This window comes from Elephas maximus, chromosome 21 (genome assembly GCF_024166365.1).
Source record: "Elephas maximus indicus isolate mEleMax1 chromosome 21, mEleMax1 primary haplotype, whole genome shotgun sequence".
NCBI lineage: Eukaryota > Metazoa > Chordata > Mammalia > Proboscidea > Elephantidae > Elephas > Elephas maximus.
In genome coordinates, this window is record NC_064839.1 from 56373813 (window position 1) to 56398876 (window position 25064).

The following is a 25064-nucleotide window of genomic DNA, read 5'->3' on the forward strand; positions in this document are numbered from 1 at the left end:
GCCCTGCCCCTAAGTCCTCCCAGGCTGGCCCCCATGTAGATGTCCTGAGAGGAGTGCCTGCCTCTATCTCTGACTTGTGCCTTGCTGTTCCTACTCAGGGGCCTTTTTGCTCTTTTGCTGGCCTCTCCCTCAGGGAGTCAGGGTTGGATGGGACCCAGAGACCCTGAGCTCCACAGAGGGGCAGGTGGGAGGGACAGAAGTCACAGCTCAGCACCTGGAGTGGTTCCAGTGCTGTTAAGGGGAAGTTTTCAAGAAATACACTTACATTCCTTCACTGCCAAAGCCCATTGTAAATGCAATAATTGTGCCTGGTGAAAAATTTTAAAATATAAGGAAGAGTGTAAATGGACTGGGCGTGCCTCCTCTCCCACTCTCCCCATGCCTGCCAGGGTGGGCTTGCCCCTGTGATCGCAGGCATGAGCCCACCATTAAACCCCCTTGGTGTTCTCTGTGCACACACTTGGAAGTATCGAAATGCCCTGGTGAATACCTGCCTTAGTTCCTTCTCCCTGTGCAGAGCTCGTATGTGGATTGAATTGTGTCCCCCCAAAATGCGTGTCAATTTGGCTAGGCCATAAAAAAAAATTCCTGGTATTGTGTGATTGTCCACCGTGTTGTCATTTGATATGATTTTTCTATGTGTTGTAAATCCTACCTCTATGATGTTATTGAGGCAGAATTAGAGCCATTATGTGTACGAGGCACCGATGAATCTACAAATTTAGGTTGTATCCTGAGTCAATTTCTTTTGAGATATAAAGAGAAGAGAGCAGAGAGATCATGCGTGGGGGGGGGGGGGCAGGTGCTCAAGCCACCAAAAAACTAGCAGCAGGAGCAGAGCACATCCTTTGGACCCAGTTGCCTCTGCTGAGCAGCTCCTACACCACAGGAAAATTGAAGACCAGGACCTTCCTCCAGAGCATACAGAGAGAGAAAACTTTCCCCTGGAGCTGGTGCCCTGAATTCAGATTTCTAGCCTCTAGACTGTGAGAGAATAAGCTTCTGTTAAGGCCACCCACTTGTGGTATTTCTGTTACAGCAGCTCTAGATGACTAAGACAGCAGGTGAGCAGACCTCCAACTGGCCCTACTGCCCTGGAAACTGGGGCTCCTTTTCTGTTGTCATCAGTAGGGACATCCTTGTCCCATTGTCTCCAAACTCCAGCATCCGTGGGTGGGTGGCATGCCAGGTACCTTGTGCCCTGTGGGAGTTGATAGGCACCACCAAGCTGTACTGTGGGGTGGTGCACCAACTGCTTTGGGCAAGGGCTGTATCACTGTGGTATCCAAAGATACTCCCATCATAATATTATCACAGAGACACATGCCCATACACAATCCTCCTGCTGGGACAGTCTCCTTCACCCATTGCAGAGGGGATACTGAGAGTTCCAGGGGTTTTGATATGGAGCTCAGATGAGGAGGGACGACTCTGACCAGCCTTCTGGGGACCAAGAGACAGCTGTTCTCCAGGGCTGCTGCTTGTGGCCCGGGTGAGTGCTGAGGGTTCCATCGTGGCTGTGGAGGGGCCCCATGGTGGAGAAACCCTGCGTGGTATCCTGAGCGTGTGGGGTGATTTCCCTGTTGGTGCCTGTGCAGCCGTTGGTCCCTCCTACTCCAAGAGAGCTTTGGGGTATGGGGCTGTTTCCATCTGGTGCTCTGTGTCCTTCTTGGCTGAGTGGACAGTAAAGCATTAGGGTATTGCACCCCTCCTGAGGTAGGGTCTGCTGAAAGCTGCAGCTTCAGGATCAAACCTGGGATGTCCCTCATGCCCTGGGTGCCCAGGGCCTGGTGATGGGGCAGTGGTCCCTGTGGAACCCTCTGTCTTTCAAGGAATTCTTGCATTTATCTAAGTTATCAAGTATGTGGGTATAGAGTTGTTCAAGATATCCCATTATTATCCCTTTTTTTTTTTATTGTCCTTGGAATCAGTAGTGATGACCCTTTTTTCATTTTTGGTGTTAGTAACTTGTGTCTTCTCTCATTTTTTCTTGGTTAGCCTGCCTGGCTAGAAATTTATCAATTTTACTGATCTTTTCAAAGAACCTGCTTCTGGTTTCATTGATTTTTTTTTTCTATTTTCAATTTTTTTTTTGATTTATGCTCTATTTTTATTATTTATTTTCTTTTTGCTCATGTCCGATATAATTTGTTCTTCCTCTTCTAATTTTCTAAAATGGAGGCTTGGAATATTGATTTTATATCTTCCTTCTTTTCTAACACATGCATTCAATGCTATAAATGTCTCTCTAACCCAGTGCCGTGGAGTCGATTCTCTAGGCGCTTCTTTTGCTGCATCCCACACATTTTGATAAGTTGTCTTTTCATTCCCACTTAATTCAAGGTATTTTTAAAATTCTCTTCAGACTTCTCTTTAGACCTATATGTTTTTGAAACATGTGTTGTTTAAGTCCCAAACATTTTGATGTTTCCCAGCTATCTTTCTGTTATTGATTTCTACTTTAATTCCATTGAGGTTTAGAACATACTTTTAATGATTTCTATTCTTTTAAATGTGTTAAAGTGTGTTTTATGTCCTGATGATCCACTCCCAAGACCCCCTGAGCTTCCTTCCTGGTTTCACATTGCATGCATGCAGATGTTTGCACTGCTGTGATGGTCATCTGTACCTGGCTGTAAACCCCAGGGGGCAGAATGCATTTGTCCTGGCCTCTCAGGGTTTTCAGGGCTTGACCTGCACTAGGGGTGATAGAATATTTAAGGAATGAATGAAATCTTGTGGCTTTGGGAATGAATGAAGAAATATATTGTTGTCTGGGTGAGGAGTGGAAGGGAAAAAGTTGAAGAGAAATGTGCAGGCTGATCCTATCTTTATGCTAAAATCAGCATTTGAAAATCTCCCTTACTATGTGTAAGCAGAGGGGGAAGAGCTGAGGCCACAGGAAGCTGAGGTTTGTGGCTGAGAGGCAGGGCAGGAGGGTTTGGAGGTCTGGGGAGCTACAGGGCCTGAAGGAGGGTCAGGAAGGGAAAACTGATGCCTTAAAGTTGGTTTCTGAGGCCTTGCTGGCCTACAGTTTATCTGCTTCCTGTGTGTAGAGGGTATGGGGGCTGGAGGTAAGGCTGCCTTGCTGCTGAGCACCGGCCTACAAAGAAGGGCTAAGTGGTGGGAGACCTAAATAACCCTGCAGTGGCCAAGGCCACTGGTGACCTGGAGCCCAGGTGTCAGGCCCACAGACCCCAATCCCCTTTGACTGGAGCTGGCCCATCAGGACCCTGGAAAGGCAGCTGGCGAGTGATGCCCTCAGCACCCTTCTTGAGAGGGGCAACGGCTCCTGCTGTAGAAGATAGGTTCTGGGTCACAGTGATAATATGGGAGAAACAGGTTGGTGAGCACACATAGGGATAGCTTGGGGAGTGGGCTGAGCCCTGTGCCACCCAGCCAGATGAGCTCCTGCTGCTCCACTGTGCGCTTGATGTACAAAGAGGAGCCTGGACCCTGACTGACTGATGGACCTCCCGAAAGTTGGGACAGGTACCTACTCAGGGCCATAGAGGTGTACAGGCTGCACTGGGGGCTTCCCAGAGACCTGGCTTCCAGGATGATCTCCCCCCTAATTTTGAAGGCAGTGGGCTTGACTAGGCTGCAGGTAGGCTAAAGGACAAATAGGCAGAAGGGGTGCAGGTCTTTTTCTTGTGGGGGGTGGGGATCCCCCACCTATCCTGGCTCCCCAGGAAGGACTGCAGCTGAGCCTTTCTGGTCAACTTCTGCTTCCCAGCTCTGACTGGGCAAGGCCTATACTCTGTTGGAAGTCTACATATCAGCTGAACTTCACCTTCACTGTGCTGACCCTCTTGGGCTTCCTGAAAGGGTCTATGACCCTGGTTGAGCTCCAGCTGCACAGTGGGCACATCCCCCCACCCCTGACAATCCACTCACCTGGACTTGCTCCCCAGGTCATGCTTTCTAGTCCTCACCATGAATCAAACCCTGTTTTGGGACCCCTGCTGTTAGGGTGGAGTTAGTGTCAGAGTCTGGCAGATCTCAAGCCCCAGCACTGGCCTCTCTTTCTGTCCCTCCACTGGCTGCTGAGATCCAGTTTATGACTTGGTCTTGTGCACAGTGGTAGCTCCAATCATACCCACATTGACACAGGGCAGCACAGAATCCCTCTGTATCGGTGAGTTTTATGTGTGATGTGTGTCACTGTGGTCCCAGCCTTAATAACCACTGTGTTGTGGGCCTGCACAAATTCTGCTGGGTCTAGCCAGGGATGTTCTCCTGGGCAAACATTGGGCTTTTCTGGCCTTGGCAGGATTGGGTTGGTGTCCATAAACCCTGGGCTGTTCTCTAGAAGACAAAGAATACAAAGTTACTGCAAAGGTCAGAATCTGCCACTGGGGGAGGGGGAACTGCAATGGAGTGGCCATCTGGATCACAGCACTGTGATTGGAGCCCAGCTCAGGGTGGCTTGGTGTCCCTCTCTCCACTGTTACTGGGCACTCCAGGCCACTGCAGTGCTGTCCCAAAAGGCTCTGCCACACCAGGTCCTGGCTGTGTTGGCTATCACATGAGGGCCGACCCCACCCAAAGGTCTTTTGGCTCTGGCCTGAGCCACTATGGGAGTAACCCCACTGTGCGAGGGTCCTGCACAGAATGTTCCCTTCCCCAGAGTGTGGATCTGTCGTTCTTAGGGACCCCGGGAGTCCTGGAGGAAAAGACCAGGGGTGGCAGGAATGGGACGGGAGTGGCAAAGGAGCATCTTCATCAGAGCCTCCCCCCAACCCCAGCTGCCAGGGCCCCTCCTCTCCACCAGCATCACTATCTTCTGCTGCCCTGGCCAGGTGGTGGGTGGAGGAGATGGTGCCTGGAGATAGGCCCCACCCCCAGGGCTAGGAAGGGAGGTAGGGATGGGTTCTTCCCCTGTCTGCCCCTGTAGGTATCTTGGGTGGTATTTGCTAGGAACTCAGCCACAGTGGTAGTAACCAGGATTATAGCTATAACACGGTGCTACAGCCTCATGTCAAATCTTTGACATCTAACCTCAGCGCCCCCATCTGGCATGGTTTCCTGGTGCTTCACGCTTGAGGGAAGGAGGAGACCACAGCAGAGGGGAAAAAGGAGAGTTCAGGGCTGGGTTGCCTTGGGGCAAGTGAAGGGATGGATGGGGGTAAGAGGCATGGGGGCCTGAAAGGGGGCAACCCAGAACCCGTGGGTCTCCAGCTCCCATCTCTGCCCAAAAAATCCCCTCTGCACCTTCTGGCCTGGCAGCCGTGGTGTGGAGCAGGCTTCCACAGGCCTTCATTCTGCATTTCTGTGGCCTCTGGACTGGACTGTGGTCAGTGGTTCTATTGGAGGGTTGTCCAGGGCAAAGCAGAGTCTGGGGACACTGAAAGCTCTGTGATCTCAGTGTAGGGCCTCAGGGCCCTCAGGGGGCTGAGTGGTCGGGGGTCTGGTGGTTCAGGCTGGAAGATGGTAGGTGGGGTGGTGGGTGGGGTGGCAGGTGTCTGGAGCCCAGTTAGCAAGGCCTCACCCTTTCCTGCACAGGAGCTCACTCTGGCCACCACCAGGCAGTAGGCAGCCTCTCAGCCTCAGAGGCTCTGGGTTTGTTCCTTCCCTTGCTTAGGGGCAGAAGAGTCAGTGAGGTCAGGCTAGGAGCCAGAGCAGGCCAGGGGAAGTATGGCCTGAGACTGCCCAGCTGAGGGAAGCATTGTGTGGTTTCTCTGAAGTGTTAGGGGTGGTGCTGCTGATGCTGGGGCCTGGCCACCTGGGAGTCTAGGATCCACTCAGCTCAGCCAGAGGTGAATGGCCAGAGCCCTCTTTTACATGGGTGCCTCCTAGCTAGGCAGTGGGTGAGTGTCTGTGGTGTTGACAGGCCTGTGGCTCTGCATCCTGAGCCTTGTTATGGAGAGGGGATCATGCTTCCAACCTCCGGGACCTTTGGGAGGGCAGCATGAGGTGACCAAGCCTAGCTACTAATGTGGTTGGCCAGAGCCAAGTACTTATTAGCAGGGTCCATGCCACCGTGCTAACCATGTGACAGTGACACCACCCACAGTGACAGGGACCCAGACAATATTGCTTGCCTCTTCAGCAGTTGGAGGGCCACAGAGGGCCTCAGAGGGCTGGGCAAGGTACCCCGGTAGGCTTAACTGCCAGTGGTGTGGGGGGAAGATATACCCACAAAAGTGCGGGGTCTTAATGGAAGCCCCTAGGAAATTGTGGGGGTACAGAGTCCAGGCTCTTGGCTTAGAGTCCTTGGTCTCCAGAAATTGTCCCAGTGGCCTAGACCAGCAGCTGGGGCTCTCAGCTCCCTCCCTAGCAGTCTGGGTGAGCCTGCCTCAGGCCTTTCACTGTTCATGCCTCAGTTTCCCCATGGTGAGGGAGCAATGATGGAGACCCTATGGTTCACGGTGGCAGAAGAGGAGGGGTTGTGTAAATGTCTGACACCAGCCCTGGTTCTCCCTTAGCCTTTGCCTTTGCCTGGACCCAGGCCAGTCCCTGCACTGCCCCTTCTACCATCCTTGGGCCCATGTGATCATCACTGGGGTCTCTACCCCAAGCACAAGTATCCCCTCCCTCCAGGTGGACAGGCTCAGTGCAGTGAATACTGGCCCAGGTGCACTGTCCTCCTTTCCACTGTCATCCTCCAGAGGCTCCCAGGTGCATCTCTAACTGTCTCCCCACCTGACCTCCCTGGGACCCTTGTCCAAGGCTGGGCTCCTCCTCCATGGGGTGGGGGCTCAGCTGCAGTCATGTCCACTGGGGAACAGTGGGAACAGTGCTTCCTCATGGTGTAGGGTAGGGCCGCTAGCAAGGCTGCTGCCTCCCTGTGTCTGCACTGGCTCTGTGGGCCACAGAGGTCTCTGGGTGGGGGTGTCTGCTCATGGGGAGCTTGACCACAGTTGAGGTGTCCGGTGCTATCTCAGGTCTTGGTTGAGATTAACTGTGGCCAGACACATGCTGGGATCCAGGACAGCTGCAGTGGGGGTGCAGGCTGGGCTGGGAAGCCCCTAGCGAATGGGCAGATGGATTCTGTCCCTGTGTCTGGTGGTGTCCCTAACCATGATGGGCTGGGAGCTGAGGGGCAGATTTTTGTTGCTGGATCTGTCACTGCAGTAGTTATAGTTGCACAATGGGAGGGTCCTTGACAAAAAGTCCTGGGTTCCTGGGCCCTTGCCCCGCTCCTGGCTCCTTGGAGGGCTCACCTGACCCAGGCAACCAGTGCCCCGGACTCTAGATCTCTGTTCAGCATCTTCTCTGCACACAGGGCAGGGAGACAGTCTGGCCCAGTCCCTGTGGTCATGGTCCCCAGGAAAGTGTTTAAGTTTACACTGTACTGTGCAAGGTAGGGAGGACCCCAGTCTCCAGGCACTTTTGTCATGGGTGCAGATGCATAGTGAGGTGCCTGTATTTCCATCCTTGAGGTGGGGTCTGTACAGGAGGGCTGCCCGAGTGTGTCTGTTTTCTGTGGGCTGTTCTCATACAGGATGGACCAGCTGACCTGTGGCCAGGGAGAGACTTAGGAGGGGAGTCAGCCATTACTGGAAGTTCTTTGTTTCTGAAGTGTGAGCATGGTTTTGTTGGCTCCTAGGGGAGGTCAAGTGAGGGGCGTGGCTCATAGAAGCCCAGGCTGGTCCAGGGGCCCTGCATGACTTGTCCGCAGGAAAGGGGGCACACTAGGCACTGGCTCCTTGGACCTTGTTGGCAGGCATCCTGCCAGCAGTGCCACCTCTCTTGGACAACTCCCCTGGTTAGGGGCCTGGACGTGCCCCCCCTTGTGGGTGAGGGCAAGTAGTCAGAGGCTCCTTGGAGCCCATGGGTATGCTGGATACCCCAACCCTCAATTGCGCCTACCTGGGGCCTCTCCTAGAGTTGCCCACCCAGCCTTTCCACGTGACAAAGAATTCTAAAGCCAAACCACTCAACCCTACCCACCCTCCTCATAGGTGGTAAGGTTCAACTGTCAAACCAGCCTGCTTTCAGACTGGGCATGGGGTGCGGCTTGGTGTGGGGTGCAGGGAAATATGACCAAGAGGCCCAGTGGCTACAGGGCTGGGACAGTGCTAGGGCACCAGGTGCAGCCCAACCTTCCTGCTGCCCCTGTCCAAAATGGGAAGCATCACAGAGTAGTGTATCTGAGATGCCAAGATGTGACTCTGATAAGTTGACCAACTCCAATGGAGGAGTGACTTTTGTGGATTGTCCACTATAAGCCAGCAGACAATGGCTGTGGGGAGGGGGTCAGGAGAAGTGTACCCACTATGAGCAAGATTAGGCTGAGTTGGGGGTTAGCTTTGGCCCATTTGTTTCATGACTAGTATGGACTTCCCTGGTGATGCCTCTGTGGTCATGCTCCGGGGGCTTGGGAGTCTAGGAAACCATGTCACCATGGTGGTACTATACCTGCTGGTTTGGATCATGGGCCACATGGCTGTAGTACCCCAGAATCCATGGTGGTGTGTCCCTTTTTGTTTTAGTTATCTGGTGCTGCTATAGCAGAAATACCACAAGTGGGTGACTTTCACACAAGGATATTTACTTTCTCACAGTTTAGGAGGTTAGAAGTCCAAATTCAGAGCACTGACACTAAAGGAAGACTTTCGCTGTCTCTGTCTGCTCTGGGGAAATGTCCTTGCCTCTTTTCATTTTCTATTCCTAGAAGGTCCTTGGAAGATCATGTGCCTTGTATCATGTACTAGTTTGCTTGCTTAATCTGCTCTTTTTTATTTCAAAAGAGATTGACTGAAGACACACCTTACATTGACAGTGCCTCAGTAACACAACAAAGAAAACCATTCCCAAATGGAATTATAGCCACAGGTATAGAAGTTAGGATTATAACACATCGTTTTGAAAGACACAGTTTGGTCTACAATATGTTTCAAAATCCTGGGTGAGGCCGCAGTGCCTGGTTGCGGGGCCTGGGGTGTGGGGATGGGTTTTTGCAAGGCGTTGTGAGGCTGTGATTATAACTACCAGAACCATCAGAGTAATACCACAGTGGTGCACTCCTGTTCCCAATCCCCATCTGGCAGGATGGTGGGCAGACAGCCCCAGAGGTGGAGGCCTGAGCTTGGGGCTGGGCTCTGTGCCTGAGAAGTTTCTTGCTGAAACACCGGGGGTGAGGGGGCCTCTCAGGGTGACATGGCTATGTCAGCCTGTCATGGGACTCTCCCTGAGCTGGTGGGTGTCTGTCCATCGTGGAAATAAGCCCCACGGCCATTGCAGCAGCACCCTGGGTGGGTGAATGCCCATCCCCACCGTGGATGGGTTACTTGGGGGCCTTTTACATCCTCAGAACCAGTTGTATCTGCCCCAGGAAGGCTGGAGGAGGGAGCAGAAGCCAGGGTGGGAGGTCCAGGCTTCTCTAGCCCAGGGGAGGGGGACACCTAGGACAGTGACTCTGCAGTTTGCTACTTATTCTGTGAGAGCACAGGATGTGACTTATGGGCAGAGACCTGGGACCTAGGAGCCCGTCCCAGCTGTGGTTGTGGGTCAGCAGCTGCCCCAGACTCTGCCCTCCTCTTTCTTCCAGGGTGGCCTGGACCTCAATGCCCTGAGAGGGCTGCCTGCCTCCACCTCTGATTTGTGCCTTGCTGTCTCGGCTCAGAGGACTCTTCGTTCTTTTGCTGGCTTCTCCCTCATGGAGTCAGGGGTGGATGGCACCCAGAGACCCTGAGCTACGCAGACGGTCAGGTGGGAGGGACAGAAGTCGCAGCTCAGGACCTGGAGCATTTCCAGCACTGCCAATGGGTAAGTTAAAAAAAAAAAAAAAAGAACAATAAAAATATTCATTTGCTCACTATAATCCTATTACAAATGCAGTCTCTGCACCTGGTGAAAATTTAAAATATAAGGCAAAGTGGAAGTGGACAGAGCATGTCCCCTCTCCCTCTGCCACCCTGCCTACCAGGCTGGACTCGCCCCTGTGACCACAGGCAGAAGCCTGCAGTGTGACCCTGTTGGTATTCTCTGTGCATACCAAGAAAGATCAAAATACCCTGGTGAATACCTGCCTCAGCTTCACCTCTCTTGTGCAGAGCTGGTGTTATGGATTGAATTGTGTCCCCAGACAATGTGTGTCAACTTGGTTAGGCCATGGTTCCCAGTGTTGTGTGATTGTCCACCATTTTGTCATTTGATATGATTTCCCTTTGTGTTGTAGATCCTACCTCTGTGATGTTAATGAGGCAGAATTAGAGGCAGTTATATTAATGAGGCAAGACTCAATCTAGAAGATCGTGTTGTTTCATGAATCAAACTCTTCTGAGATATAAAAGAGAGAGGGGAGCAGAGAGACAGGGGGACCTCATGCCACAGAAAAATAGCTCCAGGAGGAGAGTAGTCCTTGGATCTGGGGTCCCTTAGGGACTGAGAAGCTCCTAGACAGATGAAAATTGATGACATGGACCTTCCTCCAGAGCCCACAGAGAAAGAAAGCCTTCCCCTAAAGCTGGCGCCCTGAATTCAGACTTCGAGCCTACTAGACTGTAAGAGAATAAACTTCTGTTTGTTAAAGCCACCCACTTGTGGCATTCCTGTTACAGTAGCACTAGAAACATAAGACAGCTGGTCAGCAGGCCTCCAACTTCCTCTGATGTCCCAGGAGCAGGGTCTCTTTTCTGTTGTCATCAGTAGGACATCCTTGTCCCATTGTCTCTAAACTCTGAGAATCCGATGTAGGGTGGCAGGTGGGATGCCATGTGCCCTGTGGAAGTTGATGGACACTGCCAGGCTGCAACCCAGGGTGCTGCACCAGGAGCTCAGGGTGTGGCTTTTGGGCAGGTGCTATGTCACTGTGGTAGTAGCAGTAACTACCAGTGCGATATTGTCACAGTGACATACCCTCACACAATCTTCCTGCCAGGGACAGTCCTGTGCACAGTCTGCAGTGGGGATACTGAGAGTTTCAGAAGTTTTGGTATGGAGCTCAGGTGAGGAGGGATGACTCTGAGCAGCCCTCTGAGGGACAAGAGAGAGCTGTGTGCAGGGGCTCCACCCTGACCGAAGATGAGTCCCATGGTGAACAAATCCCAGCGTGGGGTCCCGAGCCTGTGCAATGTTTTGCCGGTCGCTGCCTGTGCGGCTTTTGGTCCCTCCTGTTTAGGAGGGCTTTGGGATCTCCAGCTGTTTCCATCTTGTGCTCTGTGTCCCTCTTGGCTGAGGGGACTATAAGCCATTAGGGTATTGCATCCCTCCTGAGGTTGAGTCTGCTGAAAGCTGCAGCTTCAGGATCAAACCTGGGATGTCCTTCATGCCCTATGGATGGGGCAGTGACCTCTGTGGAACCCTCTGTCTTTCAAGAAATTATTTTACTTCATATAAGTCATTAAACACGTTTGGTGAGAGTTGTTCATAATTTCCCCTTATTATCTTTTAATGTCCATGGGATCAGTAGTGCTGAGTCCTCTTTTATTTTTGGTATTAGTAATTTATATCTCCTCTTTTCTTGGTTAGCCTGGCTAGAAATTTATCAATTTTAGTGGTATCTTCAAAGAACCTGCTTTTGGTTTCATTGCTTCTTTTCTGTTAAATTTCTGTTCTTAATTTCATTGATTTCTGCTCTATTTTTACTATTTATTTTCTTTTTGCTCATGTCAGATCAAATTTGTTCTTCCTTTTCTGGTTGTCTAAAATGGAAGCTTAGAATACCAATTTTATATCTTCCTTCTAATACATGCATTCAATGCTATAAATGTCTCTCTAAGCGCTCCTTTTGCTGCCTCCCACACATTTTGATAAGTTGTCTTTTCATTTCCATTTAGTTCAAGGTATTTTTAAATTTCTCTTCAGACTTCTCTTTGACCTGTGTGTTATTGAGAAGTATGTTGTTTAATTTCCAAATATCTTGGTATTTTCCAACGATCTTTCTGTTATTGATTTCTAGTTTAATTCCATTGTGGTCTAGAACATACTGTTGCCTCTGTCCAAAATGGAGGGGGCATTGCAGAGTGAGTTGCTTGAGATGCCCAGCTATGGCTTTGATATGTGGATCAACCCAGAGTGAGGAGGGGGACTTTTGTGCACTGTCCACTGGAAGTCAGCAGACAATGGTCATGGGGAGGTTCAAGAAGAGCGTGCCTACTATGAGCGAGACTAGGCTGAATTGGGGGTAGGCTTTGGCTCTTCTGTTTCATGACCGATATGGACTTCCCTGGAGGGGCCTCTGTGGTGACCCACCAGGGGCTTGACTGTCTGGGGAGCCGTGTTACCACTGTGACACTGTACCTGCTGATTTGGGTCATAGGCTGCAGGCTGTGGTGGCCCTCTGAATCCTTGGTGTTGTGTCCCTGTTTGTCTTAGTTATCTAGTGCTGCTATAGCAGAAATACCACCAGCTGGTGACTTTAACAAATTTATTTTCTCACACTTTAGGAGTCTAGAAGGCAGGATTCAGAGTGCTGGTACTAGAGGAAGGCTGTCCCTGTCTCTTTCTGCTCTGGGGAAAAGTCCTTCTTTGTCTCTTTTCACTTTCTATTCCTAGGTTCCTTGGAAGATCATGTGGCTTGTATCATGTACTTGTTTGCTTGCTTAATCTGCTCTTTTGTATCTCAAAACTCATCCTACACTAATACTGCCTCATTAATGTAACAAAGAAAACCATTCCCAAATGGGATTATAACCACAGGCATAGGGGTTGGGATTTACCATATTTTTGAGGGACTCTATTCAAACCATAACACCCTTCAAAATCCTAGGGAGGTCCGCAGTGCCTGGTGGGAAGGGCTGGACTTATGGATGGGTGTTTGCAAGGTGTTGTGAGGCTGTGGCCATAGCAAGTGGAACTATCACGGTAATACCACAGCGGTGCAGGCCTGCCCCCAATCCCCCTCTGGCAGGATGGCAGGCAGGTGGCCCCAGAGGTAGAGACCTGAGCTTGGGGATGAGCTCCGAGCCTGAGGGGTTGCTTGCTGAGGTACCTGGAGGACCTCTCAGGGTGATATGGCTATGCCAGCCTGTCCTGGGATGCTCCTGAGCTTATGGGTGTCTGTCCAACTCAGAAATCAGTCATCAACCCCGCCACCGCAGCAGAACCCTGGATAGGTAAGTGCCCATCACCAATGGGCATGGGTTACTTGGGGGCCTTTTATATTCTCAGGGCCTACAGTACCTGCACCAGGAAAGCTAGAGGAAGTAAAAGTAGCAGAGGCCAAAGTGCACGGTCCGGGATTTTGAATCCCAGAAGAGTGGGCAGGAAGGATTGTGGATTGGAAGTTTGCTCCTTACTCTGTGAGAGTGCAGGGTGTGTCTTAGGGGCAGAGACCAGGGTCCTAGGAGCTCCTCCCAGCTGTGGCTGTGGGTTAACAGCTGCCCAGGCCCTGCCCCGTATGTCCTCCCATGCTCGCCTGCATGCCAATGCCCCAAGAGGGGCACCTACATCCACCTCCAACTTGTGCCTTGCTGTTCCTTCACAGGGGACCCTTTTATCTTTTGCTGAATTCTGCCTCATGGAGTCAGGGGTAGGTGGCGCCCAGAGACCCTGAGCTCCACAGACAGGCAGGTGGGAGAGATAGAAGTCACAGCTTAGGACCTGAAGCACTTCTAGCACTGTCTAGGAGTAAGTTTTCAAAAAATACACTTATATTGGTTCACTACAAATTCCATTATAAATACATTATCTGCACCTGGTGAAAATTTTAAAATATTCAGACAGTGTAAATGCACTGGTCGTGGCCCCTCTCCCTCTTTCCCCATGTCTACCGGGGTGGGCTCTCCCCTGTGAATTACAGGCACTAGCCCACTCTTCTACCCTCTTGTTGTTCTCTGTGTACACACGAGGACGATGCCCTGGTGAATTCCTGTTTCGGTTTCATCTCGCTTGTGCAGAGCTGGTGTTATGGATTGAATTGTGTCTCCCAAAAATGTGTGTCAACTTGGCTAGGCCATGGTTCCCAGTGTTGTGTGATTGTCCACCATTGCGTCATTTGATGTGATTTTCCTATGTATTGTGAATCCTACCTCTACAATGTAAATGAGGCCAAATTTGAAGCATTATGTTAATGAGGCAGGACCCAAACTACCAGATTAAATTGGATCTTGAGTCAATCTCTTATGAGATATGAAAGAGAGAAGCAAGCAGAGTCAGGGAGACCTCATGCCACCAAGAATGTAGTGCCAGAAGCAGAGTGCATTCTTTGGACCTGGGGTTCCTGTGTTGAGAAGCTCCTAGACAGAAGAAAATTGATGACAAGGCCTTCCTCTAGAGCCCAAAGAGAGAGAAAGCCTTCCCCTGAAGCTGGCGCCCTGAATTCAGACTTTTAGCCTACTAGACTGTGAGAGAATAAGCTTCTCTTTGCTAAGGGCACCCACTTGTGGTATTTCTGTTACAGCAGCACAAGATGACTAAGACAGTATGTCATCAGACCTCCAACTGCTCCTACTGCTCCAGGAGCTTGGCCTCCTTTTCTGTTATCAGTAGGACATCTTTCTCCTGTTGTCTCCGAACTCCTACTAGCATGGGTGGGTGGCAGGTCAGATGCCATGTGCCCTGTGGGAGTCGATGGGCACCACCAGGCTGCACCCCAGAGTGCTGCATTGGGCGGGGCTTTCAGGCAGGCGCTGTGTCACTGTGGTAATAGCAGTAACTACAACTACCACTGCAATACTGTCACGGTGACACATGTCCCTACACAATCCCCCTGCCTAGGACAGCCCCATCCACCTTCTGCAGTAGGGATTCCAAGAGTTCCAGAGGTTTGGGTTTGGAACTCAGGTGAGGTGGGATGACTCTGACCAGCCCTTTGGGGGCCAAGAGACAGCTGTTTCCAGGGCTGCCCTGGTGAGTGCTGTGGGTTCCACTGTTACCAAGGAGGAGCCCTAGGTTGAACAAACCCCTGCTGGGATCTTGAGCAAGTGTTGCATTTGTCTATGCAGACTTTGGTCCCTCCTGCTCCAGGAGGACTTTGGGATCTAGAGTTGTTTCCATCTATTACTCAGTGTCCTCTTGGCTATGTGGACTGTGAGCCCTTTAGGGTATTGCATCCTTCCTGAGGTTGGTTGTTTTGAAAACTACAGCTTTGGGATCAAACCTGGGATGTCATTAATGCTTTCAGTGTCCAGGGCTTGGGCATGGGGCAGTGGCCCCTGTAGAACCATCTTTCAAGGAATTGTTACATTCCATCTAAGTTATCAAACACATGGGCATAAAGTTGTTCATAATATCCCCTTATTATCCTTGTAATGTCCTTGGGATCAGTAGTCATGACTTCTTTTTCATTTTTGGTATTAGTAATTTATATCCTCTGTCCCTTTTCTTGGTTAGTCTGGCTAGTGATTTATCGATTTTACTGATCTCTTCAAAGAAGCTTCTTTTGGTTTCATTGTATTTTATTAAATGGGTATTTTCAATTTTATTGATTTCTGCTCTATTTTTATTATTTATCTTCTTCTTGCAAATGTCAGATTTAATTTGTTCTTCCTTTTCTGATTTTCTACAGCTTAGAATATTGATTTATCTTCCTTCTTTTCTAACGTATGCATTCAATGCTATAAATGTCTCTCTAAGCAATCCTTTTACTGCATCCTGCACATTTAGATACGTTGTCTTTTCATTTCCATTTAGTTCAAGGTATTTTTAAATTTTTCTTCAGACTTCTCTTTTGACCCATGTGTTATTAAAATAAGTTTTTTAATTTTCAAATATTTTTATACTTTCCAGCTACCTTTCTGTTATTGATTCCTAGTTTAATTCCACTGTGGTCTAGAACATATTTCAATGATTTTTATTCTTTTAAACGTGTTAAGGTGTGTTTTAGGTCCTGATGATCCACTCCCAAGACCCTCTGAGCTTCCTTCCTGGTCTCACATTGCATGCTTGCAGATGTTTGTACTGCTGTGATGGTCATCTGTACCTGGCTGTAAACCCCAGGGGTGCATTTGTCCTGGCCTCTCAGGGCTTGACATGCACTAGGGTTGCTAGAATATTTATTGGATGATGGAAATATTGTGGGTTTGGGAGTGAACGAAGAAATATATCGTTGACTGGGGGTAGGGACAATTTGCAGAGAAATATGCAGGGCGATCCTGTCTTTAAGTTAAAAGCAGCATTTGAAAATCTCCATGTACTGTGTTTAAGTGGAAGGGGAAGAGCTGAGGCCACAAGAAGCTGAGGCTTGTGGCTGAGAGACAGGGCAGGAGGGGCTGGGCGTCTGGGGAGCTACAGGGCTGGAAGGAGGACAGGGAAGGGAAAACTGATGTCTTCAAGCTGATTTCTGAGGGCTTGCTGGCCTATAGCTTATCAGCTTTTGTGTGTGGAGGGTGTGGGGTGTGGTGCCTGGAGATGGGGCTGCCTCCTGCCCAAGGGGCACTACTGGTCTGGCTGAGACCAGGCCACCCAAGGAGGGCTAGGTGGGTTAAGGCCTGTATAACACTGCGGTGATCAAGGTCAGGGCTGACCTGAAACCCAGGCTGTCAATTCCATAGGCCCTCATTCTGTTTTACTGAAGCTGACCCACGCAGACCCAGGAAATTCGGCTGGTAAGTGATGCCCTGAGCACTCCTTCTTGTGTGGAGCAACAGCTCCTGCTGTAGGAGATAGGCTCTGGGTCACAATGATGATATGGGAGAAACAGGTTGGTGAACCCATATGGGGGTAACATGGGGAGTGGGCTGAGCCCTGTACCGCCCAGCCAGACGAACGTCTTGCTGCTCCACTGTGCACTTGAGGTACCAAGAAGAGCCTGGACCCTGACTGACTGGTGTGGTATTCCGAAACTGACACAGGTATTTAATCAAGACCATGGAGGGGTACAAGCTGGACTGTGGGCTCCACAGAGATCTGGCCACCAGGATGATCCCCCCCTGGTGCTGAGAGCAGTGGGCTTGACTAGGTTGCAGGTAGGCTGAAGGACAAAGAGGTGGAAGGGTTGCATGTCTCTTTCATGTGCCCAGGTTCCCAAGGAGCCTCCAGGGGAGTCTTGCTGGCACACTGCCGCCTCCCCAGCTCTGACTTAGCGTGGGCTATGTTCTGTTGGAAGTCCACATATCAGCTGAACTTCACCTTCACTGTGCTGGCCCTGTCAGGCTTCCTGAAAGGGGTCTATGACTCTGGTTAAGCTCCGTCCCCACAGTGGGTATCCCCAAGTTCACTCCCCAGGACTTCCTCCCCACTTCACCCTTTCTAGTTCTTACCATGAAGCAAAGCCCCATGTGGGGTCCAGGCTGTTAGGGTGGGGTGAATGTGAGAGCCTGGCAGGGCTCAGTGTTCCAACACTGGCCTTTCTGTCTGTCTCCCACCCCTGCTGGCAGCTGTCCATCCAGTTTCTTCTCGGATTCAGTTTTTGGCTTGGTCTTTCACACAGTGATATATGCTACCATACCCACCTTGACTCAGGGCAGCACAGAATCCCTCTGTACCTGCCACTGCCTTTGGGGAAGTGTGCCAGACAAGACTGCATGGGTGTGGGCTTGAGGAGCTCTATGGCCTTGGCTGTAGCCTCCCTAGTCTCCCTAGTTTCTGAGACCACTGGGTGAGTTTTTTTTGTGAGAGGTGTGTCACTATGGTTCCAGCTACAACCACTGTGTCATGGACCTGCACAAATTCTGCTGGGTCTTCCTAGGGCTGTCCTCCTGGGCAAGCATTGGCCTTTTCTGAACTTGACAGGGTGGGGTGGGTGTCTTCAGCTCTGGGCTTTTCTCCAGAATTCCAAGTCTCCAAAGTCAATGCACAGGTCAGGATTTGACCCTGGCTGCAGGGGGTGAGGTTGCAGGGAGGGGTGCCTGCGATGGATCATGGCCCTGAGATTAGAGCCCAGGTCAGGGTGGCCTGGTTTTCCTCTTCACTGTCGTTGGGCACTCCGGGCCTCCTCAGTGCTGCCTCAAAGGGTCTGCTATCCCAAATTCCGGCTGTGTTGGCTACCATATAAAGGACCCCCTGAAGGGCTTTTGGCTCTGGTCTGAGCCACTATGGGGGTAACCCTACCATAAGTGGGTTCTATACAGAATGTCCACTTACCCAGAGTGAGGATCAGGTTCTCAGGGGCCGCAGGAGACACAGTTGGGAGGCAGGAAAAGGATGGGTGTGGCAAAGTAGCATCTTCAGCTGGGCCCCCCCACATAAGCTGCCAGGGCTGCTCCCCTCTACTTGCATCACTGTCTGTTGTGCCCTGGCCAGGTACTAGATGAAGGAGATGGACCTGGAAACAGGCCCCACCCCTAGGGGTAGGAAGGGAGGTAGGGCTGGGTTCTTCCCCTGTGTGCCCCTGCACGTGTCTTGGCTGGTATTTGATAGGAAGTCAGCCACAGTGGTAGTAACCACTATCGTAGTAGTATCACAGCATTAAAACCTCATACCAAATCTTGAGCATCCAGCATGTGCGCCCCCATCTGGCATGGTTTCTTGGTGCATCTCACTTGAGGGAAGGAGGTGAAAACCAGCAGAGGGGAGGAAAGAGAGGTGAGAGCTTGAGTACCCTGATGCCAGTGTATGGGTGCTTGGGGGCACTCTGGTAAGAGTTATGGGGCTTGATATGGGGGAAACCCAGAGCCCTGGGGTTACCCCCACCCTTGTCTGCCCAGATAGTCTTCTCTGCCCCTTCTGGAGTGGTGGCCATGGTGTGGAGCAGGCTTGCGTGGGCCTCCATGCTGCCCTTCTGTGGCCTCTGGACTGGGCTGTGATTCTATTGGGGGTGCAGTACAGGGCAGGGAAGAGTCTGGGCATAGTGACAGCTCTGAGCTCTCAGTGTGGGGCCTTAGAGCCCTCAGGGGACTAAGCAGGCAGGGGTCCGGTTCAGGGTGGGAGGTGGTGGGTGGAGCAGGGTTATCTGAGGTCCAGGTTGCAAAACCTCACCCTTCCCTGCACAGGAGCTCATGCTCCCCACCACCAGGCAGTGGGTATCCTCACAGCCTCAGAGGTCCTGGGTCTGTTCCTGCCCTTTTTCAAGGGCAAGACAGTCTGTGAGGTCAAGCTAGGAGCCACTGCAGGTGAGGGGAAGAGTGGTCTGAGACTTCCCAGCTGAGGGAAGCACTGTGTGGTTTCCCTGAATTCTTTATGGGTGACACTGGGGAAGCTGCGGCCAGGGGTATGGGTGTCTGAGCACCACTCAGCACAGTTAGATGTGGACAGCCAGAGTCCTCCTCTGCATGAGTGCCTCCTAGATGGGTAGTGGGTGAAGGTCTTTGCTTTGACAGGCCTGTGGCTCTGCCTCCAGAACTTTGTTATGGAGAGGGTATCATGCTTCCAACCCCCAGGACATTTAGGACAGCATGAATTAACCAGGTTTGGAGTCGGAAGGAACCAGGTGGTTTTGAGCAGGGGCCATGCCACTGTGGTAACTACTATCACTCCAGTACCCACAGTGACAAGGACCCAGACAATAATGCCTGCCCCTACAGGGGCTGAGGGCCACAGAGAGCCTCAGAGGGCTGGGCCATGTGCCCATGGGAGTCTGAGCTGCCAGTGGTATGGGGAAAGAATATCCCCAGGGAAAGAGAACGGAGGCTTAATGGAGGCCCCCTGGGAAAGAGTGGGGGCAAACTCTCTAGGCTCATGGCTCAGAGTCCTTTGCCTCAAGGAATTGTCTGAGTGGCCTGGGCCAGCAGCTAGGGCTCTCAGCTCCCTCCCTAGCAGTCTGGATGAGCCTGCCCCAGGCCCTTCACTGCTGTTGACGCAGTTTCCTCATGATGAGGGAGTGATGATGGAGACCCTATGGATCGGGCTGGCAGAGGATGAGGGGATAATTGTGTATACGCCTGACTCCAGCCCCAGGTCTCCCTCAGGCTTTGCCTAGTCCCAGGCCAGGCCCTGCACTGCCCCTTTGACCATCCTTGGGCCCACTTGGTTATCACTGGGTTCCCCACTCCAAGCATGACAATTCCCCCATCCAGGTGGTCACACTCTCAGATGGGCACACAGCATGCCCCAGGGTTTGGGAGGCACTGGGCCATGTGTAGAGCAGAAGATTGCTGCTATGGGTGGTGCCGATGTGGTTGCCACAGCCAATAGTCAGCTACCACAGCTCAACACTCTGTGACAAGAACTGGAGCTGGTGTCCGGGCAGGCTGGCTGCATCCGCAGAAGCAGAGAGGGTCCAGGAGGCCAGCCTCACTCCGTGACCACAGCTGTTGGGCTAGCTTGTGGGCTAGGTGGGGGAAGGAGGTGCTCAGGCTGTCATGACTGCTGGATGTCCAAAGGTCAGGTTGACAATGAGGGCGGATGGGGGGAACAGGAGCCCGGAGACACCATGTATGGTGGTCTGGCTACACTGGGCAACCTCGGGATGCTGGGGGTTTTCCGGAGGGGCACAGGCCAGGTGGTAGGAACTCCATCTGATCTGCGCTGCCTGCAGAGGCCTGAGCTTCGCTGGGATGGATGGCTGGGAGCAGAAAAAAGGAGTGGATGCCAGGCAGCAGGGCTCTGGTTCTGGGCTGGGAGGAGGAGGGAAGGCCTGCAGAGTGTGTGCTGGATGTGTATTAGAGGAACTGCATCAGGACCCACCTGAGCTCAGGTCCTAACTGACTCCACCTGGTTCCTGGCTTTGAGGCCTGAGGAAGGATTCCTATAGGGCCAGCTCCTGGAAGGGATGCTCTGGGACCCCCTTCCCTGGGGTTTGGCCAATTTCTAGCACAGTATCCCTGATGATCACCTTGTTGAGATGTTGCTGTGGGGAGGGCACGGAACTTCCCCTCTTCTGGGGAGAAGCCCCTGGAGGCCTTGAGTTGGGCGGGGGCCCATGACAGGCTAGGGATCAGTTCCTGCCTAATGGAGCTCCGCCTCACATGCTCGCCCAGGGGTCTACTGTGCAGTGAATATTGGTCCCGCTGCAGTGTCCTTTCCTCTGTCAGCCTCTGGAGGTTCCCAGGCCGAGTTGGCAGTGACCCTCTTTACCTTTTTAGGCTCCTCCATATTAGGGTTGGGGCTCAGCTGCTGTCATGCCCTCTGATGGACAATGGGAACAGTGCTTCCTCAGGGGTTTTGGGTAGGGTCCTTCGTAACGCTGAGGCCTCCTTGTGTCTGTGCCTGGCTCTGCGGGCTACAGCGGTCTCTGGGTGGGTGGGTGGGGGGTGTCTGCCCATGGTGAGCTTGACCTTGGGTGAGGCACCCAGTGTTGCCTTCTGTCTTGTGTGACTTCCTGTGACCAGAGCATGCATGACTCCAGGGCAGCTGGGGTCCAACTGAAGGCTGGGCTGGGAAGCCCCCATCTAATGGGCAAATGGATGCTGTTCCTGGGTATGGTGCTGGCACTGGCCATGGTAGGCTGGGAGCTCAGGGGCGGATTTTTGCTGAAGGGACTGTCACAGAGGTAGTCATAGCCATACAATAGAAGGGTCTTCAACAAAAAGTCTTCCATTCCTGGACCCCTGCCTTGCTCCAGGCTCCTTGAAGGGTTCACTAGACCCAGGCAACTGGTGCGCTGGACCCCAGATCTCTGCTCAGTAGTCTTCTCTGCACAAGGGGCAGGCAAGCCGCCTGGCACAGTCCCTGTGCACCTGGCTCCTGGGAAGAGGTTTGAGGTGACTCTGTAGCCTGCAAGGTAGGAAGGAACCCAGCCCCTGGGAACTGTGGTCATGGATGCAGATGCATAGTGGCTGCCCAAACTTCCCTCACTGTGATGGGGTCTGTGCAGGAGGTCTGCCCGAGGGGGTCTGTTTGCTGTGGGCTGTTCTTATGCTGGATGGACCAGCTGACCAGTGGCCAGGGAGAGACTCAGAAGGGGTGATGGCCATTACCGGAAGGTTCTTTGTTCCTGAAGTGTAAGCATGGCCCTTGGTTTGCTCCTAGGAGAGGCACAGTGAGAGGTGTGGCTCATAGAAGGCTGGGCTGGTCCACTGACCCTGAATGACTTGTCCCCAGGCAAGGGGCCACACGAGGCCCTGGCACTTTGACCTGGTTGTCCAGTGTCCTGCCAGCACTGTCACTTCTCTTGGGCAACCCCCTGGTTAGGGCTCTGGAGGCACTCCCTCATGGGCCAGGGCCAGTGGGCAGAGGCTGCTTAGTGTCAGTGGGTATGCTGGATACCCCAGCCCTCAATGGAGCCTACCTGGGGCCTCTCTTAGAACCACCCACTCTTCCTTTCCACTGGGAGAAAGGATTCTAAAGCAAAACCACTTAGCCCCACTCACCCTCCTCATAGGCTGCAAGGGTCGAATCTCACCACAGCCTGCTGCCTGGCTGGGCATGGGGTGCAGGGTGGTGTGGGGTATAGGGTGTCATTAGAGGCAGGGTGGTACAGAGGGCAGGGAAATATAACCAAGGGCTCCAGTGACTGCGGGGCTGAGACAGTGCCAGTGTGCTGGGGCAGCCCACCCTTCCTGCTGCCTCTGTTCAAAATGGGTTTCCACTTTAGAGTAGTATGGCTGAGATGCCCAGCTGTGGCCCTGATGTGTTGATCAACTCTGGAAGCCCGCAGCCAGTAGCCATGGGGGCGCAAGTAGGAGTGCACGGACTGTGAGTGAGATTAGGCTGAATTGGGGATTGGCTTTGGCCCATCTGTTTCATGAAACATATGGACTCCCCTGGCAGGGTCTCTGTGGTGAGCCTTTAGGGGCTTGGGGGTCCGGAGAGCCAGGTCACCACTGTGGCACTGTACCTGCTGGTTTGGGCCATAGGCCACATGGCTGTGGTATCCCTCCAAATCCATGGTGGTGTGTCCCCATTCGTCTCGGTTATCTAGTGCTGCTACAACAGAAGTGGCTTTAACAAACAATTTATTTTCTCACAGCTTAGGGGGCTGAAAGTCTGAATTCAGAGTGCTGACTGTAGGAAAAGGCTTTCTCTCTTTCTGCCCTGCGGAAAAGTCCTTCTCTCTTTTTAGCTTCTATTCCTAGGTCCCTTGGAAGATCTTGTGACTAGTATCACGTAGCTGTTTTCTTGCTTAATCTGCTCTTTTATATCTCAAAAGAAACTAACTGAAGACATAGCCTACATTAATACTGCCTCATTAATATAACAAAGAAAACCCATTCTCAAACGGGATTATAGCCACGGGTATAGATGTTAAGGTTTACAACACATATTTTTGAGGGACTCAATTCAGTTCACAACAGCTTTCAAAATCTTGGTCAGGTCCACAGTGCCTGATGGGAGGGGCTGAGGCATACGGATGGGTTTTTGCAAGGCATTGTGGGGCTGTGGTCATAGCAACCAGTACTATCACAGTAATACCACAGTGGTACACCCCTGCCACCAATCCTCCTGTGGCAAGATGGTGGGCAGGCAGCCCCAGAGTAGATATCTGAGCTGGGGACTGGGCTCTGTGCACAAAGGGTTGCTTGTTAAAGCACCTGGGATCCTTTCAGGGTGGCACAGCTATGCCAGCCTCTCCTGGGAATCACCCTGAGACAGTGAGTGTCAGTCCAGCTTGGAAATCAGCCCATCCCTACTGTGCGTGGGTTACTTGGGGGCCTTTGTATCCTTGGGGCCAGCAGTACCTGCCCCAGGAAAGGTTAGAGGAGGGAGCAGAGGCCAAGGGGAAGGCCAGGAGTTCCCTATCCCTGGGGAGCGGGACACCTAGGACTGTGAATGGGAAGTTTGCTTCCTAACCTGTGAGAGCAGAGACCTGCATCCTAGGAGCTCCTCCCAGCTGTGGCTGTGGGTGAGCACAGACCCCAGGCCCTGCCCCATAGGTCCTCCTAGGCTGGCCTCAGCATCAATGCCCGGAGGGGGGTGCCTGCCTCCACCTCTGACTTGAGCCCTGCTGTTCCTGCTCAGAAGACTCTTTGCTCTTTTCCTGGCCTCTCCCTCAGGGAGTCAGAAGTGGATGGCGTCCAAAGATCCTGAACTCCACAGAGTGGCAGGTGGGAGGTAGAGAAGTGACAGCTCAGGATCTGAAGCAGTTCCAGGACTGCCATTGAGTAAGGTTGAAAAAAAAAAAAAAAGACGCATTCATTCACAATGAATCCCATTATAAATGCAGTCTCTGTACCCGGTAAAAATTTAAAATATATGGAAGAGTGGAAATGGACTGGGCATGTCCCCTCTTCTTCTCCCCCCATGACTACCAGCCCAGGCACTCCCCTGTGATCAAAGGTGCAAGTCCACCCTGTGACCCTCTTGGTATTCTCTGTCCACACAGGAGGAAAAATCAAAATACGCTGTTTACACCTCCCTTGTGCATAGCTGGTATTACGGATTGAACTTTGTTCCCCCAAAATGTGTGTCAACTTCTCTAGGCCATGGTTCCCAGTATTGTGTGATTGTCCACCATTTTGCCATTTGATAAGATTTTCCTATGTGTTGTAAATCCTAACCCTATGATGTTAATGAGGCAGAATGAGAGGCAGTTATGTTAATGAGGCAAAACTCAATCTCCCAGATTAGGCTGTATTCCTATGGAGGTATAAAAGAGAGAAGCAAGCAGAGAGACAGGGGGATCCCATGCCACTCAGAAATAGTGTCAGGAGCAGAGCACTTCATCTGGATCCTGGGCCCCTGTGCTAAGAAGCTCCTAGACAGAGGAAAATTGATGGCAAGGACCTTCCTCCAGAGCCAACAGAGACAGAAAGCATTCCTCTGGAGCTGGTGCCCTGAAATCAGACTTGTAGCGTAATAGGCTGTGAGAGAATAAAATTCTGTTTGTTAAAGCCATCCACTTGTGGCATTCCTGTCACAGCAGCACTAATTGACTAAGACAGCTGGTCAGCTGGACTCCAGCTGCCCTGCTGTCCCAGGAGCTGGGTCTCCTTTTGTGTTGTCATCAATGGGACATCCTTGTCCCATTGTTTCAAAACTCTGGAGTCTGCAGATGGGTGGCAGTTTGGATGCCGTGTGCCCTGTGGAAGTTGATGGGCACTGCCAGGCTGCACTGCAGAGTGCTGCACTACGAGCTTTGGGTAGAGCTTTTGGTCAGGTGCTGTGCCACTGTGGTAGTAGCAAGTACCACTACTACAATAGGTGTCACAGTGGCCCATGCCCTCACACAATCCTCCTGCCTGGGACAGCACTATTCACCAAGTGCAGCTGGGATTATGAGAGATTCAGAGGTTTTGGAATGGAGCTCATATAAGAAGGGATGACTCTGATTAGCCCTCTGGGAGTCAAGAGATACCTGTACTCTAGGCCGGCTGCTTATGGCCCGGGTGAGTGTTGGGGGCTCCACTGCGGCCAAGGAGGAGCCTCATGGTAGACAAAACCATCTGGGGTCCTGAGCGTGTGTGGTGGTTTTCCTG

General features: G+C 51.9%; 1 protein-coding gene across 18 annotated transcripts in view; it reads left to right on the top strand.

Annotated features, from left to right (window-relative positions):
• LOC126064689 (uncharacterized) overlaps window positions 1-25064 on the top strand; it is a 302693-nt gene that overhangs the window by 19928 nt on the left and 257701 nt on the right. For 9 of the 18 annotated variants that reach the window (XR_007514591.1, XR_007514597.1, XR_007514592.1 and 6 more), the window contains exons 1-2: window positions 860-1064; window positions 9497-9714. The exons of 4 other annotated variants lie outside the window; for them this stretch is intronic. Coding sequence is in view for 6 of the 14 variants with exons in the window: in XM_049863897.1 (XP_049719854.1) it covers window positions 9621-9714 (94 nt within the window). In the remaining 8 variants the exon portion in view is untranslated. Of the gene's footprint in view, window positions 1-859; window positions 1065-1302; window positions 1493-9496; window positions 9715-25064 lie in introns of those variants that run through there. 5 more of the 18 variants (XM_049863900.1, XM_049863898.1, XM_049863902.1 and 2 more) reach the window with 2 other exon arrangements.